General features: G+C 40.9%; 1 protein-coding gene and 1 long non-coding RNA gene across 9 annotated transcripts in view; one reads left to right on the plus strand and one right to left on the minus strand.

Annotated features, from left to right (window-relative positions):
- The first annotated feature begins 303 nt into the window (after positions 1 to 303).
- On the plus strand, positions 304 to 5,015 carry LOC131279588 (uncharacterized). The gene is made up of 3 exons (XR_009186986.2): positions 304 to 571; positions 1,254 to 1,338; positions 2,559 to 5,015. It is a non-coding gene; the product is annotated as an uncharacterized lncRNA (long non-coding RNA).
- The window catches only part of GARNL3 (GTPase activating Rap/RanGAP domain like 3), a 215,880-nt gene continuing 197,885 nt past the window's right edge, over positions 3,329 to 21,323 (minus strand). For 6 of the 8 annotated variants that reach the window (XM_071216986.1, XM_058302888.1, XM_058302887.2 and 3 more), the window contains 6 exons: positions 12,465 to 12,572; positions 10,375 to 10,493; positions 8,362 to 8,500; positions 7,175 to 7,390; positions 5,826 to 5,952; positions 3,329 to 4,099 (listed from right to left, as the gene is read on the minus strand). In XM_071216986.1, the coding sequence (XP_071073087.1) occupies positions 3,925 to 4,099; positions 5,826 to 5,952; positions 7,175 to 7,390; positions 8,362 to 8,500; positions 10,375 to 10,493; positions 12,465 to 12,572 (884 nt within the window). In that variant the 3' untranslated portion in view covers positions 3,329 to 3,924. The remainder of the gene's footprint in view (positions 4,100 to 5,825; positions 5,953 to 7,174; positions 7,391 to 8,361; positions 8,501 to 10,374; positions 10,494 to 12,464; positions 12,573 to 21,323) is intronic. The other 2 variants (XM_058302891.1, XM_071216987.1) reach the window with 2 other exon arrangements.

The following is a 21,323-nucleotide window of genomic DNA, read 5'->3' on the forward strand; positions in this document are numbered from 1 at the left end:
GGCCAAGGTCGGCAAGGCGGCCAATGGAAATGTAAGGCGGGGTCAGCGGTGCGCTAGGTGCCGCCCTTCAAATCAAGGCAGACCAACCAGGGGTGGGGCGGAGTTTGCATCTGGACGTGGAGCACAACCATCCAATAGGAGTGTGGCGCGAGTCCGGAGGCGGAGAGATAAATCTACCTCAAAATTGAGTCGGCCAGTGAGGGTGCGGGACGAGAATTGTATTTGGACCTGGAGCCGCCTCTCAAGCCAGCTTCAAACAACAGAGCTAGGGGTTGGATGAAGGCTGAGCACGTGGTTCCGGGCTCAGGACTTGCCCGCCCCCAACTTGGGTGGCTGCAATTGTTCTGCCAGATCTGGCCGGCGGTTTCTAGCTTATCTTAAGCACGGTCCTGGGGCTGGGTGGGAGCGCCTGGAACTTCTGCCATGACCCAGCCTTGCCCCTAGGGGGCAGCACGGCAAAAGGTCTTCAAACGGATTGTCCTGGACTGCCTCCCTCTTCCCGCGGGTGCCAGGACTGGCAGCGCGCCCTCACTGGTGTGCTGAGGAGCCGGATGAGGACTAAGACCTCCAGGTACAGAGCACCTGTGGTAGGCGGGGCCCCCATGCCGCATTTGTCTCACTGATCAGGGCTTAAACGGAGATCCATGCTCCCTATTAAATTCCACTCACTTCATGGATAACTTGACTTTTGAATCTCCATCTTCCTACTTAGAGTCCCCTGTAGATTTAATAGCCAAGCCCTCTACGTTTGTACCCCAAGTCGTTGCTGCAGGTGAAGATGATCAGGTGAGGGCCCTGTAAAATCTCGCCATTTGTGCTAGCATCAGTCCGTACCCAACGCTGGGTCCAGGCAGCTGCGATGGCATGCTGGTATAATTCTGGAAAGAACCAGGGCATTGGGAGTAAGAAGCTTGGCTTCTAATCCATCCCTCTCTGAGCCTGTTTCCTCATCTATAAATGGGTTTGCTATCTATTTTCCAGGAGGGTAGTGAGTAGGGTAATGTATATAAAAGATCAAGCAGGGGAAGCACTCAAATGCTAGCTGGTATGATTACAATAGTTGTCTGAACAATTGCAGTCACCTGATTGTACTATCATAACCCAAGGTTTTTCTATCTTGATCACAAGACTCTTCAAAGACTTGGCAGCCTCTCCTCTCTGCTTCTGCAGCATCTTGTGGTTGAGCTATAAATTCTTACCTCTGTACTTATCACTGTGTTGTAATCACCTGCTTACTTCTTTCCCTCTCGCAGTGGATTGTACCTCCTCCAGACAGGAAGCCGGTGTTTGCAGAGTGGACCAATGCCTCAAATTCTATGGGCAGACTGCTGCAGTTAGGTGATTTTCTCTGTACTCAGCTAGTGGGGTATACTGAGATGCTTTTGTGGGCAAGGTACTCCAGTGAGCCCAGCTACTGTCAGTCAGCCCTCTAAGCCATGGACTCCTAAAGCCTGCTCCTGCTCTTTGGCTGGTGGCCTGCTTCCCCGTGAGTGAGTGGTGTTCACTTCTTGGCCTTTGTAAGCAAATGTTGCTGCCAGAACAACCTCTCATCCTGCCTTTTTTTTTTTTTAATTTATGTATTTACTTTTTTTTTAAGTTTTAATTTACCCTCCCTCCCCCAGATGGTTCTCTTGTCTGTCTGCTCATTGTTTGCTTGACTTTTCCAGGATGCATGGGGAACTGAACTCAGGACCTCCCACATGGGAGGGGAGTACCCAATGGCCTGAGCCACATCAGCTTCCTGCAGGCTGTGGTGTGCGCGGGCTTGTGGCATCTGCTCATTTAGGCATCTAGCTTGTTGCAGTGGGTGCAGTGTCTAGCTCAACTTCTTTAGGAGGCATCAGGATCTGAACCTGGGACCTCCTATGGGTAGGTGGACGCCCAACTGGTTGAGCCACATCTGCTTCCCCCTGCCCTCTTTTTATAAACAAACACCATCGGTCTGATTAGTAGGGTTGCCTCTTGCCCTCTACATTCACTGCTCCGAGTGTGACTCTTGTCAAATCATGAGGTTGCTCTCATGCTGCTGATCTCTTTGGAAGAATGCTCCAAAGAGCTCTTGTTTTTTCTATTCCAGGCTGAGAACAAAAAGCCTTGGAGTGGCGTGGAGGGTGGGGGGTGGGGGGTGGGGGGCAGTGGGAGACAAGAAAAATAGATAGAAGATGACAAGAAAAATAGATAGAAGCTCCTAAAGGTTACAAACTTGTTCAACATGAAAAATGCTAGCCAGATCCAACTGACAGCAGGCACTTGGCCTGGCTGTGTGTGTAGGACGATGGGAGAGTAGGACTCTGGACTCAGAGAATTTGCAGGTTCAAATCACTGCCCCTTTCTGAGCCTCAGTTCTCTCATCTGAAAAACAGGAATAATAAAACCTAATTCATGGGGAGTAGATGTAGCTCAGTGGTTGAGTGCCCGCTTTCCTTATACGAGTTCCTGGGTTCAAGCCCTGGTAACTTCCTTAAAACCAAAACAAAAAAACCTAATGCACGAAACTGTTGGTGGGATCAAGATATATATGTAGCAGATTTTGTTTTCTGTCTCCTATGTATGAATAGGGCATAACAAAACACAAAGGAAGAATGGGAATGCTGAGTGCTGCAAAGAATATGAGAAGACACACGGTTACAAGCAGCCCTTCTGGTACATCTAAAAAGCATTGTTTTCACTGCTTTTGCCTCTTCTCCAAAGAGGAACCAGGCAGCCTTCGGCTTGACTTCATTCTGCTGAACTGTTTGTGCAAAAGGTAGAGAGGGGAGCCCGTGAGGAGGTGGGATCTAAACTTCTGTAAAATCTGTCACATCAAAGTCCTGGCAAGCACAGTTCTCTGCACTTATAAAAACGTTCTAAAGAAGAACTTTTCTGAGCTGCTTTTAACATGTGATAAATAATTTCAAGTTTCTTTTGATGGGTAATATAGGCAGGTAAGAGGAGATATAATAAAATGGATCCAGTTGGATTAAAGCCAAAGGTAAATTATCTTTTTCACACATATTAAAATTTTTGCAGACAACATCAATGAAACTGGAGTACCCTCCCTGCCCCACTCCCTGGCCTTGGTTGGTCACCCCTGCTGATGGCTAATATTTCACTATTTCATGTGCATGGCCCATTCTATATATTTTTTCTTTCTTCTTAATTTGAGGAGAGAGGTAGGGAAGGCAGATAAAATGACACAAGGAAGGATAACCATTTGGTTCATGTGAAAGAGGCAAGGCAGACCCAAACAAGAGGAGGGAATCTGAGAATAATAATTTTGACCACAAGGAGTAACTGTTTTGATTTCAGAGTAACAATAAAACCAAACAAAATAAACTTAAGACTCTTGTTAAGCTCCTATACCTTATTATTTTTTTGTGAGATGCAAGGAGGAAGGGAGAACCCCTAAAATCTAACCATTCAGCTTTTCTCAAAAGAGTCTGGTTCCAATCACAGTGAACTGAGACAGTGACAGTGACAGGGGCCAAAAGGTACAGAAAGAAAACTGTTAGTTATAATACATTTAAAAAGCAATGGCTTTTCTTTATAAAAGAAACACATGAAATATGTTATAATCATATAATAAATAATAGATCAAAACTAATAAAAGACAATTTTCCCCTCTATATAAAATATAAGAGAAGGTTGTGATAAATAAGAAGGAACATTTTTGATTTATTCAAAGTTTCTATCTAAAACTTCAGTGAAATCTACTACCTTTATTACAAGGGTGCTGATGGTTCCTGAACTGAAAGAAACAAAGGTCAAGAAAGATGGCCCCAGACATTGGAGAGTCACAGAGTGGCTGAATGTACAGAACATCTAGTTCAAAGGATCACTGATGGGCTAACAGCCCCATTTTGTTGAGGACTGATTTCAGAATTGTTTAAAGAGTATAAACTTCCATAAGAAAACTAAAGATGGCAAATGAGATTCACACACTCTTTACTTCAAATCAATAATGTCTTCGTCTGAGGAAGCTGTGAGCTGAAAGGGGCTGCCCGCGACTGGGCTGCCCTCTCTGTCTGTCACTGGGTCAGGGTCGGAGCTAGTAGAGTGGTATCGCCCCTCGAGATGGGCTTCTGAAGTAGAAGGACTTTCCAAGGAGCCCGATGTAATCCTAGAAGAGAAAAGTCACTGTGAAAAGGATCCATGGGTGTTTCTCTGGCAATTTCCTGCTCATCTGAGCCCTTAGGCTGGTGTCCCTGCATTATATCCCCCAAACCCCACCATGGGGTTGTTGTGAGGATTAAGCCCATCTCCACCCCTGCTTGTGTTGACACACAGAAGGTGTTTGTGAGGTATTATTTACCTTTCTAAAGTACGAACTACAAATTCAGATAATGTCACCCTCTGCCTAAAACCCTTTCATGGCTCCTCATGGCCTTAGGACAAGGCTGAAACTCCTACTCACAGCCAAGGTTCTGGGACTTGGCCCCACTAATTGCTCCAGCCTCCTCCCAGGCCACCCTACCCCTTCTGTTTTCTCCACTTCTTCAGGACTCTCAGGGTAGTTGCATGATCGATTTGACCAAAACTGGTTTCCACTTCTTAAGGAATTCATTCATTCAACAAGTATTCATTGGCTTATAGAAACTCATATGCTCTAGTCTCTGCCCACTCTTGACCTCACAAGTCCTGGCTCTCTGCTCAAGCCAGAGCAGAAGGCTGATCTTCTTTCTGTCTCTTACTTAACAGGCCAGCCTGCCTCAGAGCCCTTGCCCTGTTGTTCTTGCTGTCAGAGGTGCTACTCCCCTAACTCCTTATTCATTCAAAGCTCAGCTCAATGTCACTTCCTCAAAGGCTTCCTTGACCCCCTCTCAAAGTAGACCTTCTATCCACCCCCAACTTCCTCACTCCCTATCACTTAATCTCTTTTTAATTGCTTAATAACACTTGTCACCATTTGGAATGATCAAATTTGTTTATTTTTTTACAGGTTTATTGTCTGTTTCACCACACTAGAATGTAAAGTCCATAAGGGCAGAGACTTTGTCACATAGTAGGGGCTCAATAAATGTCAAATTAAAGCATGAGTAAGTGCTGTCCCTCTCTCTGCAGGGCTAATCCAATGCTTACTCCATTTATGAGATTTGGCTCAGCTTTTCCGGGTGTTTGGGACCTTCCCTGTGTCAGGATTGAGGTGACTGGCACCCCTCAATCTTACTGAGTTCATCTGTATCACTTGCACCCTGAATGCCGTAACTCTGGTTTCTTCTTGGCCTTCCCCATGGCTTGCGAGTCCTTGAAGGCACGAATGGGGTCTTAGTTATTTCTATATCTCTAACACCCAACTCAGTGCAAGGTGCCCCAAGAATGTGTGTTGAATGAATGAACGAAGCTGTGGACGTGTAGCCCATTATCCTCTACTCAGGATCATAAATGCTATTGCTTGAAGGACTCAGAATCTTATGGGATAAATTGCTATGATTTAAGTGAGTCAACAATTCCTTTCTTTGTATTTTGAGAATTTGTTTTCAAGAATCTCTATCAATTAGGTGGGCAACAAACAAACACAGAAACAAAAAAACAAAAAGAAAAAGTCTTACTACACTTTATAAACACTTGAACATCTGTTTGGTTGCTAGTGGGGTTGCCCATTTGCCTGGGCTGTCCCTAACAGCCTGTGCTCTCTGCGGACCCTCATAGAGGAGCTGGATGCAGACCCTCTGCTGTGAATGGCCAAATGAGCCAGTTCATGGCATCATCAGTCAGCTGAAAGGGTCTCCTGGGCAGCATGAGACTCAGGACTGCTATCCTGAGCAGAGGCTGCTAGGGGCTGCTCCCTTTCCTTTTAAAGAAAATTTTTATTATTATTTGTATTATTTTTGTCTTCCTTTCTTTACCTGTCACTGCTAGTTGATCTCACTGACCCTGGCTTGTGGGCTCCTTGGCTTTCTTCTAACTGCTTCCGGGTTTTTGATTTGGCCTTTGGTACTCCTTCCAACCTGGGTCCACCATCATCTGAGAGACCTGGATTGCAGGGGAGAAGAGGGAGGGTCAATATCGCAGGACTATCACAAAGAGAAAAATGTCCTTTTTTTCTTGATTGGATATTGGTGCATTATTGGGCTAGAGTCAGGAAGAATGGTGACAAAATTTATATTTTTAAATAATTGGGTTATATTAATGGAAGGTTTTTTTTTCTGATTATAAAGTATATATCCATTCAGAAAAAAATGAGACTCAGAAAAGCCTATCAAAGGAGAAAAAAAATCTAGAGACCCACCACTGTTAACATTTTAGTACCCTGTAATTTCCCAACTAGAGGTTCAGTTTCTGAAAAGCACAGTGCTTTATAAAACTGTAGCTGGACGATCAAGCTTTCATAGGAAATAGTGGGTTATAAATGGCAATACACATATTTTAAAAACACAGTGGAAGGGACCGACTTCTAAAATCAATGCACATTGTCATGGTCAAAGCCTGCCCTGTCAGGTGGTTCCAACCTCCCTCTCCAGTTGTTCAAGAAACGTTACTGCGGGGCACAGGGGTGGTGAGGCCAACTTTCCTTGCAGTTTTACGCCATGCAGGTCCCAGTTCTTTTTCTCAAACCAGTTCTTACTGGTTTAACATGTCACTTCCAATTTTTCCTTATTTTTATTTCCACTCATCTGAACAAAATGCTTTGTAACAAGTCTAGTCTTTTCACAATTATTATGGTACTTTATATTTCTCTGGACTGGTTCCACGTATATACTGAGAGAGGGGGCATAAGAAATACCTTGTATCTGTACTACTCTAGAGACCTGCCCCAGGGTCTCTGGGCTGGGGAAGTGATAACTAAATAAAACACACACAAGTAAAAATTTGGTGAAGTGAAATGTTGGGACATATATGAAAGATTATCTAAGAAGTGCAGAATATAAATCCTTCCAGACACTTTTCTAGGAAATCATAAACATATACTTTTATTTTTTTAAAATGGTATGATATAATACTAGACACTTTTTCATAGACTGCCTTTTTCCTTTTCAACATGGTTTTGGCAGCTTTCCACACTAAAAAATATATATCTGCATGCCACTGTTGGTAGGTAAACCATATAGTATTCCTTGATGTAGACATACTATAAATTATTTTAAGACAATTTCCTTTTTTTAGCTCATTGTTTTTGAGGATGATTAATATCCAAAGATAAAACCCAGCTGGTATATTTATAAACAGTAAGAAGACAAAAATTGTGAGCCATTACCCAGCAGTTCCCTGCGGGTCCTGCTTGCTATTTCTTTAATCTCCATGCGAGACAAGGATAAGGAGTGGGTGACGGGAATGGCAGCAATGCCGACGCCAATGGAAGTAGGCGGAGTGATGACTTTGGAGACTAAGGGAGATTTCAGAGGTCGCTCGATGCTTCTGCCCACAAGGTTTCTGAGTGGAATCTTGTACAAATTTTTTGACTGACTCTCACCTGAAATATGGTTTAGAACAGAATATCAGAACATTAAGGAAAGTTTATATTATTTGTAAGAGGATGATTTCTGGTTCTTCAACATAGTTAATGTGAAGGAAGATTTTGTTACACTCTGATTTCCCAATGAGTGCCAGTGCCTGAAAGGCATTGTTGTTTCCAAGGGAATCATTTTCATGTATAAATTAGGTAAAATGTACCCACTACTGGTCACATCTGCACAAATACCAGGAGAAAAGCAAAAAGCTGCAGCACACCCAGCAGCACAGCTGCCCTGTTTGGGGAGCTCTGTGTTTTATCCTAGCACAGAGCTATCCCGAATGATATTGCAGGGACAGATGCAGGACACTATATATCCTGCCATAACCCACGAAGGGACTGGGAGAGGGTGTAAACTGCAATGTAAACTATAATCCATGCTGTGCAGCAGTGCTCCTGAATGTATTCATCAAATGCAATGAATGTCCCACACCAATGAAAGAAGTTGTTGATGTGGGAAAAGTGGGAGGTGTGGGGAGTGAGGCATATGGGAACCTCTTATATTTTTTAATGTAACATTTTGTGTGATCTATGTATCTTTTCCTCTGGGATTCATGGGCAAAGCCAGATAGAGTGAAAAGACTGGGTGTGCTTGTAATGTCTAGGTTTTATAAGTATATACTTTTAGCTATAAAAACCCACTATTATTAACATCCTGAAGGAAAAATAACTTTGCAAGTAGGAAACTCTCTAGCTCTTAATTCCCTTTTCCCCACTGAAACTATTTTTTTTTCCATAATGGATTTTTTTCTTATCACAAGGTTATTAAAGAATGCAGTCAATGCACTCCAGACTGCAAGTTTTTCTTTTTTTAATGACTTTAAATAGTGACTTTTTAAGGCAGTATCACATGTAGATATTTGACAAGGAACTAAAGAAATCAGAACAGATTAAAAATATCTATTAACAGGACAATAAAGATTGGACTTCACCTTCCCCCAGGGAAGGAGGAAATACTGGAGTATCTCGGCCTGGGGGTGTCTGAGGAGAATTATGGGCACTGGCCCTCTTGGAGCTGCCTCCAGATGAGACCTCATTCATAGCTGCCGTTGCCGTGAAGTATATATCTGACTAGAAAAGAAGAGAGAATATTACAGAGCTGCCTGGCCTTCTAGGCCTTGCGTCCACTGGCCCTCCCGCAGAGCCTCCAACTGGTCCTCCTGTTCAGAGGGCAATCCCTTGGAGCATGGGACGGTACCAGACGCCTGGACAGGGGCTTCCTGAGCAAAGCCAGGCATGGCTATCTAGACTGTTCCTGAGAACTGAGATTTCCACTTCTTTCCTTCTCTATTTGTTGTTACACAATAGACAATCGTCAATTTTCCACGCAAACACAACATGCACTTCCCTACAGGGGTTTTAGGCACCTAGAGCATAAAAGGCTCTTAAGGATTCATTCAGCTCCATTTTACAAATGGGAAAATTAAGCATTCATTCACTGATTCAACAAACCCATTATGTGCTGGGTTTGGTGATAACAGTGGTTTTGCTAGAACCAGCTTGAACTGACTCATGAGAGCTGATTTTCAGGAATTTTGCAAGCTTGTTATTAAACAGAGCCTTTATTAAAAATTAAATTATATAAACTTAAATAGATTATATTAAAATGAAGGTAATAAATATAAAAATTCATTATATTCTGTTTTTACTACATTTACTATGATCTATTCTCTTGAGGTCATTTATATTTATGGTATCTGTATGGTGGTAACACTGTATACTGGTGGCTGCTGTGCACCTCTTCCCAACTCCCCATCAGTGGCGTCACGTTGGTAGCCTGGAATCAATCATGGTGGGACTATTTACATCATGGGAATCAGTAAATGATCCAAATCAGAGCTTGATGTGTTGTTTTGTTGATTGTCTAGACTTAATGAATATGATTTGTATGACGGTGAGAAATAGTTTAATAGCAGATCATGTATTAGATCTAATGACAGTAAGTTTATTGGAAAAATAATTAGTGGATTGAAGGATAACTCCAATTGCAAAATCATAGTTGAATTGCAACTGTAGATTGGCTACAATTATAAAAGTTCAGTAAACATCAGCAAAAGTATACTATGAGAACCAACTTGCTATATGAACTTTATGATAAAGAACACTGTATATTTTATTTGTAAATTGTGAGCTACATAATCTTTATATCAGTAACGTTTATCATCAACTAATGGATGTTTTTATATCTTTAAGTGCCCATTTTCCAGAGAGCTGGTGGTTAAGCATTTACTGGCACACGACTGGTGCTGTTAGTAAGAAAGCACAGTCCCCGCTCTCACAGAACTGACAGTGCAAGAGGGAAGGCAGACTAACGAGCAGTTGCCACCAAATATGATGGATGCCAGGATCAAGGAAGTGACGGGGGAATGCAGCAGGGGACCAGCCAGATTTGGCAGGGCCGGGGAAGACTGGATGGGGCTGACTCAGAGGAGGGGACTAGAACGCTGGATTATGTGCCAGTGACACAATATGGGAACTCATATTTGTTCCCACATGCCTCAGTGGGCTCTAATTCTGTGGCATTAGATATTAGCAAATTAACCATCTTTCATGGGATACAAACTCAAATTGAGGATAGAACAAGGCAAAGGACGAAAGAGGCATTGCAGTGTTTACTTTTATAGACCTTAGAATGTCCTCCACTGTAACAGTGACATGAACAACGGACCCACTTTCTGACTGGGGATTTCTCTCTTCAGTTGATTTTCCCTAAGTGCCACCTCTTCCAATGAAAGAGGAGTATTTTGAAGCTTTAGGAGGCGACACCTGAAAACCCAACCAATCAGGCCCTTTGCTGTTTTTTTTTTCATCTTAGTTCTGGTATTTGGACACACAAATGGTATTGACGTCATCAGCCTAACTTGATGAGAGGTTCTCCAGAAATCTCATGGTGCTTGGGGCTCCCAAGGCCCCTCAGACAGCAGTAAAATCTCAGTTCTACTTACCCTAGAGGCCACAAGCTGAAGCTGAGGCACTACTGCTGTATGGACCAGGTTCCCATTCACCACCAGGCGGATCTCAATGGAGTCAGTGGTGAAGGCCAGGAGGTATGGGAAAGCACAGACTGCAAGGAAATGAAATGTCAGCGCTCAGCCTGCTTCTGGGTGGCTGTGGTGGTGTCATGACTGTGCCAAATTTACCCTGACTTCTCTGGAAGCCTCCGTCTCTACCATTCCACTGATTGCTTCTCTTCTTCCTTCAAATATGCATATCCCCCTGCTTCTGAGTCTTCAGTCTCTCTACCCTCTCTCCTTCTCTTAGTTGCCAAACTTCTGCTTCAAGTAGGTGTGTACTGTTTCCCATTTCTCATTGCCATTTTTTTTCCTAGTTAAACCCTGTAACCGGATCTTCTGGCCACTCAGCCACCAAACTCCCGCAGGACTTCCCCCCCTTATTGTCCAGATTATAGCCTGACATTCCTTCTCCTTTGGCACATGACTTTATGCCTGGAAACCCTTTCTGTCCTCTGTTCTTTAAGGCCCAGCCTAGCATCCCTGAGCTACCTGGTCCCTCCTCCTCTGTTCTCCTCCTGCCATGTATGTATGGGCAGTGGCTGCATCTTATTCCTCACAGTCCTTGACATACCTTTGGTTCACTGGGTTTGCTGAGTTATTTGTTAAAGGATGGCCCCTTTTTTGAAACTGTTTTTAAAACTTACGGACCTCCAGGCACTGCATCTGCCCTGGCTCCCCTCTGATGACCCGTCTTTTTTACTGGCCTCTTCATACTCTCACTCTGAACTCCACCCTGCCCTGCTCTCTCTGCACTCTTTCCCCTGGTGAACTCATCCACTCTATTGGCTTCATCCTGGTGACACCCATGCCCCTAGTCTTGACCTCTCAAGTGACCTCCAGTGTTGTGGCTCAAAATCTAGAAGTCATTTCAACTCTGCCCTCTCTTTTTACCATATTGAATCTTTATCGAAGTCTGGCCAGTCTTCCCAGTATTTCTTGGATTGGTCCCTCTGCTACCTTCTCAAAACTCTATTAACATTTACCTATTAACAAACTGTTTTATTTTGAGGAAAACAATTCTAATTGGAACATCTGACTCTCAAAAGGATGTCTGATTGTTGATCGTGAACCACAAAACTAATACCACACTCACATCCTGACATGTTCATGGCAGGAAAGTATTTGAGGGAACAATTTCTGTGGTTCTAGACTTGTGAGCTTCAACGTATGAGTGGCACTGAATGCATTGTGTTTCCCCTGATATCAGTCAATGTTTTAAAGCTGGTGACTCTAAGGAACAAATGTATAGCTCTCAAACTTTAGAAAAAAGAAATGAGCCCAGAAAAATAAGATGAGGTACTACAAGTCAATCACATAATGAGAAATGATGTGTAAGTGCTCTCAAATGCACACATGCTCAGAGGCCCTGAGGAGGAGGAACAAATGAAAGGCAACAAAGGAAGCCTAAAAGAGGAACCAAAATAATAATAATAATAATAATAAAAGAATGGGAAGCGGACTTGGCCCAGTGGTTAGGGCATCCATCTACTACATGGGAGGTCCACGGTTTAAACCCTGGGCTTCCTTGACCTGTGTGGAGCTGGCCCATGCGTAGTGCTGATGTGCGCAAGGAGTGCCATGCCACGCAGTGGTGTCCCCTGCGTAGGGGAACCCCACGCACAAAGAGTGCACCCTGTAAGGAGAGCTGCCCAGCGGGAAAGAAAGTGCAGCCTGCCCAAGAATGGTCCCGCCCACACGGAGAGCTGACACAACAAGACAACGCAACAAAAAGAAACACAGATTCCCGTGCTGCTGACAACAACAGAAGCGGACAAAGAAGATGCAGCAAATAGACACAGAGAACAGACAACCCAGACTGGGGCGGGGGGTGGGGGGGAAGGGGAGAGAAATAAATAAATAAATCTTAAAAAAAAATAATGAAAGAAGAGAATACTTTGAGCACTAACCATACTCACATAGTTTAAGGCGATTTAGCAGTAAGCCAGTGAGTTTGTTTACATGGGATTGAACAATTCAGAAGTATCAATAAAAGGGGAGGGTGTGAGATAAGTTTTCCTTACCAATGGCATAAGGAGCCTGGTTCCAACAGAACTGGAAATCTGATGCAGAGGGTTGAACCAAAAAAGAGCCACCATTAAATGGGCAAACCTTTTTATAGATACAGCTGTCTGCAATGAAACAATAGCAATAGTAACTCATTTTAGTTAGAGACAACACTTAGATCACTGTAATAGATAAGTGAAAAGCAGGCAACAAGAATAGCATCCTATCTGCCAGGTCTTTATAAACAGCCAGTATGAATATTACAATGATGCTAGCTAGATTCTTAGAGCTCAGGAGGCATTCTGAACAATAATTATCATTACCACAAGCAATAATAGTAAATTTTTGGAGAATTTACTATGTGCCAGGCACTGAGCTTTAAAAGCATTATCCCATTAAATCTGTACAATCTTATGAAGTTGATGTTATTATTAGGCTTATTTTACACATGAGAAAATTGAGGCTAGGAGAGGTGAAGTAACTTGTCCAACATCCCACAAGTAATATGTAGGGGAGGCAGGATTTGAACACAGGTCTGCTTGATTCAAGAGCCTGTATGCTACATATTTACACTTGTGAAAGATCAAGAAGGGATACCTGATAGCGGCCCTTGGGTAGGGGTAGCCCTCCTGCAATGATGATCATGCTCTGCGCCTCACTCAGGATAAGTATGGCAAGAGCCACGTACTTCTCCAACATTCTATTATGAAAACTTGAAGCTGTACGCTTATATCATCCTGGTGGACCAAACTAATTAGCTTAAGGCTAGGTTAATTCCTGGCTTGCTCCAAGCTATAAACACAAGTCCACGTGGCTCAGGTCCTCTTAGAGTGAGAAAGTCCATGTAGAAACCAAGGGTCCCTTTTATTCCAGAAGTCTATCATGTTTTAGCCAAAGAATTTTTTAAAAATTAGTTTTAAACAGCTTTATTGATCATAATTTATATACCATAGAATTCTCCCTTTTAAGTGTACAATTCAATGAATTTTAGTTTATTTTCAGAGTTGTACAACATCACAATCTAATTTTCTTTTTTTGTTTTCCTATTTTTTTCCCCACAATCTGATTTTAGAACATCTTCATCACTCTAAAAAGAAACCTCATGCCCACTCACAGTCATTCTCCATTCCTACCCTGAGGTAACTGCGAAAGTACTTTCTGTCTCTATTTATCTGCCTTTTTTGGATGCTTGAAATAAATGGAATCATACCATATATGGTCTTTTGTGTCTGGCTTCTTTCACTGAGCATAATGTTTTTGAAGTTCATCTACTATCACTGTTTCCTTTGTTTTTTTTTTTAAAGATTTATTTGTTTCTCTCCACCCCTTGTTTTTTGTACTTGCTGTGTGCTGTGTCTTTAGGAGGCACCGGGAACTAAACCTGGGACCTCCAATGAGGAAGGTGCCTAATTGCTTGAGCCATCTCAGTTCCCTGCTTTGTTGTGTTTCTCATTATGCTTTTTCTTCTTGTGTCTCTTGTTGTATCATCTTGCTGTGCCTGCCCATTGCATCAGCTTGCTATCTTGCTTGTTTTCTTTAGGAGGCACCAGGAACCTCTGGTCCTAGCTTTTGTTATTTCTCTCATTATGTTTTTCTTCTTGTTTCTCTTGTTGCATCAGTTTGCTGCACCTGCAGGTCCCGCCAGCTTGCTGTCTTCTTTAGGCGGCACCAGGAACCAAACCAAGGACCTCCCATGTAGTAGGTGGGAGCTCAGTCGCCTGAGCCATATCTACTTCCCTGCTTCCTTTGTTTTTATTGTCAAATAGTATTCCAGTATGTACACAGATCACATTTTGTTTATCTACTTAAAAGTTAATGGATATTTGGGTTGTTTTCATTTTTTTGCTATTGTGAATAAAGCTGCTATGAACATGTGTGCGTAAGTCTTTGTGTCATTTCTTGAGTAGATAAGATACCTAGGAGTGGAGTTATTGGGTCATATGGTGAGCCATACAATTTTATTTTATTTCATATGTTATATACTATTGAATATTTATTTTGTATTCAACATATTTATCAGCTTTATTTTTTCCTGTGTTTTGTTGCTGTAGAAAATTTAAGAAAAACATAAAAATAACTTGCACTCCTACTTTCCAGAAATAATCAATAACATTTTGCTGTTTCCAAATAGTTTTATTAATAATTAATTAAAAATAAAATGTTCTAAGGAAAAGTGAAATTGAATTAAAAAATAATTTGCTTTTTTCACTATATTGTAAACTTTCTTCTATGCCTTTAAATATTTAAGAACACAAGGGTTTAAATTACTGTATGGCGTTTCAGTATTTGAATGTAATGAAATGCATTTCTTCATCCTCTACTGTTTCCATTTAGTTTGTTTCCAAAGCTTTCATCTTTATAAATGATTCTGTAACAGACAGAATCAAGCACTCATCATTCACATTTAGCTGATTATTTCTTAAAATAAATGTGCAGTGAGGAGATTGGCTGGATCAGTTAAAAATGTTAACATATCCTGCCAAGTTCTTCTCCAGAGAGACTGTACCAACTAGACCACCTCCAGCAGTACAGAGGGTCCATGGCTGCCAGTCTGAGAAACCAAATCATTGCTCAGGAGAATTTGTGTTTTAAAATTCTCCATGAAGAGTAAGTTTTCTTTGCATTTCTTCTTTTGTGAATTATCTGCTCATATCCTTTGTTCATTTTTCACAGGTGCTTAGCCTTTATCTTGCTGATGTGTAAGATCTTTTCAAAGATTTATTTTTTTTTAATCTACTTTTTAAAATTTATGCCCCCTTTCCCCCAGATGGTTCTCTGGTCTGTCTACTCATTATTTGCTTGCCTTCTCCAGGAGGCACTGGAAACCAAACCTGGAACCTCCCACAAGAGGGGAATGCCCAACAGCCTGACCATATCTGTTCCCTGGGGGCTGTGGCATCTGCTGGTTTATGGCCTCTGCTTGTTGCAGCAGGGGTGGAGTCTAGCTCTGTTGCAGTGGGAGGTAGCATCTGCCTGTCTTCTTTTAGGTGGCACTGGACTGAACCCAGGACTTCCCATGTGGTATCGGGCACCCAACTGGTTAAGCTACATCCGCTTCCCCTCTTTTTTATATGCTAATGATATTAACTCTTTGGAAACATCAGATTTTTTTCAGTTTGTTATTTTTCTTTTAATTTTGTTTATGGTTCTATTTGATATAAAGATTTTAAAAGTTTTATGTAACCAAAATTTTCAAACGTCTTGCACCATTTTTGCTTTGATGTCATCTCTAGAAAGGTCCTCTCCACTGCTAAGATTTGAGACACAGTTGCCCATATTTTCTTTTACTAGTTCCAGGCTTTTACTTTTTATATTTTGTTTTTAATTCATTTAGAACTCAAAGTGGAGGCATAATTTATTTTTTCCAAAGGCTTGTCTAATACCAACACTATTTTTTTTAAAAATCCATAATTTCTCCACAGATTTGAAATGCCACTTTCATCACACACATTCTGTTTCTGGACTTTATTCTGTTGCACTGAGCTGTTTGTCTATTTGTACCACTATCATACTGTTGTAACTATTATTGATTTGTAACATCTTGTAGCAGAATCATTTATCATAAATCTTATTCAAAAATTTCTGGCAAATCATTCATCTAATCACTCAGGAAATATTTACTTAGTACGTAGTATGTGACAGGCATAACGAAAAAAATTGGGATTCTGACTGAAATGGCATTAAAGTTATTTTGTTTGGGGAAAAATACACACCCTTATAAGATTAAGTTTTCCTATTCAGGAACATAGTATGCTTCTCCATTTGTTTAAACTTTCCCTTAGATCTGTTTGCAAAGTTGGATTGTACATACTGCAAAGTCCATTAAGGGTGGGAGTCTTAGAGAGGCCAATTTTTTGGCAACTTTTCAATTTCTTCCATGTATACTGACCCAATCAAGTATTCTTTTTATTTCTTGAGATAATTTCAGGAACTTACTTTTAACTAGAAAATAGTTCTTTTTACCTAGATTTTGAAATGTACCATATTTCACTGACTCTAAGATGTCACTGAATATAAGACACACCATTTTTAATGTATTATTAAAAAAGAAAAAAAGTTCTTACTATAATTGTAACATCATCTCAAATTCAGAGATGTTAAATGTGAAAAAAAGTGTGTCTTAGGCTAGATGAAATATGGTACCAGCAGCAAATTATACCTAGTGTCTGCTATACTTTTTTTATGCCCTCCATATCATGATTATATTCCTTTCTTATTTTTAGGAAACTATGTTGACTGAAAAAGATAACATGCATAACTTTATATATATATATATACACACACACAAATAACATTATTATAACTATGTGAAAACATGAAAATAAGACTGGAAGAAAATGCACTAAAATGTTAATATGGCTCTATGGGGTAGAAGAATTATGAGTACTACTTTTCTGTTTTGTTTCCCAAGATTTTTCAAACAGTCTACTGAATGAAGTATAGTTGGCGTACAATAAATTGTACATATTAAAGTGTTCAGTAAAGTTTTGATGTTGTATGCATCCATGAAACCATCACTACTATCAAGATAATGAACATATCTGTTATTCCCAAGTTTCCTTTTGCTCCTTTGAAATCATTCCTTGTCACTATAGATTAGACTGCATTGTCTAAATTTTGATATGAATGGAATCTTTTTGTCTATCATCTTACACATAGCATACTTACTTTGAATGCATTTCATTATGTGTATGTATATTCATTATTTTTTATTGTATAGATATCCATTCACCTACAGATGGAAGTAATAGTTATCTACTGCTCTGCAATAAATCATCCCAAAACTTAGCAGTCTAAAACAAGTTGCAGTTTTTTTGTGGATGAGGAATTCAGAAGTGGCTTAGCTGGGTGGTTCTGATTTAGGATCATTCATGAGGTTGTAGTCAAGATGTCATCTGAAGGCTTGACTGGGCCTAGACTTAGGTCTGCTTCCAAGAGTGATCGCTCACATGGCTCTGTGTTGGATCACTTACCTGGCTCTTGACAGAAGGCTTTAGTTCCTCCAAAAGCTGCTTGAGCATCCTCAGGACATGGCAGCTGGCTCCCCCAGAGTGAGTGATACAAGAGAGAGCAAGGAGGGAGGGAGTTGCAATGACTTTGATTGATCTCATCTTAGAAATTGCACAATGCCACTTCTGCCAGTTCTATTTAATAGAAGCAAGTCACTAAGTCCAGCCCATATTCAATGGGAGAGGAATTAAGCTTCATGTCGTGAAGGGTGTTTTAGTTTTCTTGGGTGCTCAAGCATATACCATGCAATAGGTTGACATAAACAATGGGAATTTATTAGCTCATAGTTTTAAGGCTAGGAAAAAGTCCAAATAAAGCTGATGTTCTGGGGTTGGCTGCTGGTGATCCTTGGTCTTGGGCTCCTCTGTCACATGGCAATGCACATGCCAACCTCTCCTGGTTCTGGCCTCTCCCTTTTCTTCCAGTTTTCGTTGACCTTCAGCTTCTCGCTTCCTGTGGTTTTCTCTCTGTCTGAATTTCATTCTGCTTATAAAAGACTCCAGTAATAGGATTAAGACCCCTCCTGACTGAGAGGGGCCATACATTACCTGAAGTAACCTCATGAGAAGGTCCTACTTATAATGGGCTCAACCCATCGGAATGAATTAAGTTTAAGAACATGTTTTTTCTGGGGGTATATACAGCTCCAAACAACCCAAAAGGGAGAAGTACCAAATAATTTGTGGACATATTTAGAAACTACCACAATGGACATTGGGCTCTTTCCAGTTTGAGGATAACACAAATAATGCTGCTGTGAACATTCATGTACAAGTCCTTGTGGGACTTACGTTTTCATTTCTCTAAGCCTTAGAGTCTAAGGTATATACTTAGGAGTGGAATGGCTGTGTCATGTGGGAAGTGTGTATTTAACTTTTTATGGAACTGCCAACCTGTTTTCCAAAGTGATTTCAATATTTTACATTCCTGCCAATAGCACATGAGAGTGACAGTTCTTCCACATCCTTACCAACACTTGTTATGGTCAGTTGTTATAATTTTAGTCATTTAATGAGGTGGTAGTATCTCACTGTGGTTTTAATTTGCATTGCTCTAATGGCTAATGATGTTGAACATCTTTTTATGCACTTACTTCCTACGCATATATCTTCTTTGGTAAAATGTCTGATCATGTTTTGCCTTCTTTTTAAATTTTTTCCTTATTATCAAAATTTGGTGGCTCTTTATATATTTTGGAACTAATTTTAAAAAATCAAATATGTGATGTGCAAGTATTTTCTCAGTCTGTGACTTGTCTTTTCATTCTCTTAATAGCATTGTTTGAAAAGGAGAAATTCTTAATTTAGATAAAGTCCAATTTATGATTTTTTTCTTTTATGGATTGTGCTTTTGGTGTTATATCTAAGAAATCTCTGCCAATCTCAGGTCACAAATATTTTCTCCTTTTTTCTTATAACTATTTTATGGTTTTAAGTTTTGCATTTAGTTCTATGATCCGTTTTGACTAACTTTTGCATATGATGTGTCAGTTTATTTTTTGGGGGGCATATGGTTATCCAATTATTTCAGCATCATTTGTTAAAAAAAACAGAAGAAGAGGTGTGATATGGGGCATTTTCAGGACTTGGAGTTGTCCTGAATGATTACTACAGGGATAGATGCAGGACATTATATATCTGGCCATAAACCACTGAATAGACTGGGGGAGAGAGTAAATTACAAGGTAAACTATAATCCATACTGTATAGCAGTGCTCCAAAATGTATTCACCAAATACAATGAATGTGCCACACTGATGAAAGAGGTTGTTGATGTGGGAGGAGGGGGTGGGGTAGGGAGTGGGGTATATGGAAACCTCATATTTTTTAATGTAACATTTTGTGTGATCTATGTATCTTAAAAAAAAAGACAATAAAAATATTTAAAAAACAAAACAACCACCACCAAAACACTCTCATTTCTCCATTGAAGTGCCTTTGTACCTTTGTCAAAAATCAATTAAACAGATATGCTTGGGTCTATTTCTCTATTCTATTTATCTATCTATCATTATGTGATTATATAATACAGTTATATATATATTATTAAAAATAATGTGATATCACTCATTTGATGAAAAACAGTGATAATATCTTTATTATGAAATCGAAAATTATGACATAAAATCTTAAATAAAGCTTTATGACAGTTTTTCTATAATATTTTAATTTCTACATAAAACTTACTGCACACCTTGAACCAGTAGGGCACAATCAATAGGCAAATGGTGAATATTTTCCTCGACCTTCAGCCTTCATCTGCAGAATGAGACTGGTTAGGTTGGCTTTCATTGTCACCCATCATTGTGGCACAGCCCAAACCAGCTCCTTCAGTGCCTTCCCACACAAACAAGGCCCATGTTACCCTGTCACCACGAGTCTCCACAAATTATATAGTTGTCTTACTCTTCATTCAGGAAACATTTTCTGACTATTGACCTGTAGAAGGCATCTGTGCTCAGTGCTGGGTTATGCAGGTGAATCAGACAGTGTCTTGCACTCTGTCTGGTTGTAGATAGAAGAACAGGTAACTCCAGGCCAGTGAGGCCAGTGCTATCACAGCAGGAAGCAGGATGGGCTGTGGGAGCCCAGCAGTATCATATACTTCAGATTGGTAGATCAGGGCAGGCTCCATTGAGGAAGAAACACAAAGCTGAGTCCTAAAGGATAGGAGTTATCCAGGTGAAGGCAAAGGAAATAGGCTACTTGTTTCTAGTGAAGAAGAAAAGACTGCATGGAACTGGAATATAGTATATGTGTTAAGAGTGGCAGAAGATGAGGCAAGGAAGGTAGGGAGACAGAGGCTGGCTTGTGAAGGGCTCATGGGCTAAGAAATCTGAATATGGTCTTTAAAGTGAATGCGTGGAGGGGTTCCCCAAAGAGTGATAAAAGGGAAAGTGATATGGCCAGATTAGGGATTTAGAAAAATAATTCTGTCAGCAGTGTAGAGAGTAGAGAGGTAGGTTCTTTAAGATGGAGGCAGAGAGTCTAATTACAGTGCTTAGTACAGTGATCCCAAGGAGGAGTGGTCTGGTCCAAAAAAAAGGCAGAAGACAAGTAATAAAGTGATGGGATGTTTGTGATTAACTTACGTGGGAAGTCAGCTTGGTGACTGGGGAATGCAGGGAGAAGTCCAGGGTGGCAACCAGATTTGTGGCCTAAGTGACAGGTGGATGGTAGTGCCTGTCACTAGGGCAGGGGATACAGTAGGAAGAGCACATCTTTGTGAGAAGATCTTGAGTTTAATTTGGACAGGATGAGTTTGGGATGTCTTTGGACTACCGAAGTGGAGATACACAGTAAGAAGTTGGGATATACTGGTGTGGAGTTTAGGAGAAAGGTCTGGACTGAGACAGGCTTGTGAGTCATCTGCAGCTTACGGTGGTCAAAGCCATGTGTGTGAAAGAGCACACCAGATGAGAAGGGCAAAGTCAGAATCCTCTGGAATACTGATGCTAAATGCTGGTTGGAGGAAGAGACTTCAAAAGGGATTGAGAAGACACAGCCAGAGAGGTAGGAAGAAATTTTGAGAAGGAGGGGGTGGGCAACAGTGTCAGAAAGATGAGGAAGAAAAGTGTCCTTAGATTTGTCTTTGGTGTGGCTCAGCACTGAGCACAAAGTTTGGTACAGGTCAGCAAAGTTTACAGGCAGAAGCGTTGTGTCAGAGAGTGAGTGACATGGTCTGACTTCCTGGGTGCTAGTGGTTTAGTGAGGCAGACTGTCTCCTCCACTTTTCATGCAGTCTGTTTCCATGTTCCTTTCTCTATGGGCAGCAAACTATCAATGACTTCCTATCAAATGGAATCTTTTGCAGTGTAATTTTTTTTAAACTCCAGGTGTCAGAATTGGAGGCCATACTCAGCTCTG

The sequence above is a fragment of the Dasypus novemcinctus genome, chromosome 8 (genome assembly GCF_030445035.2).
Source record: "Dasypus novemcinctus isolate mDasNov1 chromosome 8, mDasNov1.1.hap2, whole genome shotgun sequence".
NCBI lineage: Eukaryota > Metazoa > Chordata > Mammalia > Cingulata > Dasypodidae > Dasypus > Dasypus novemcinctus.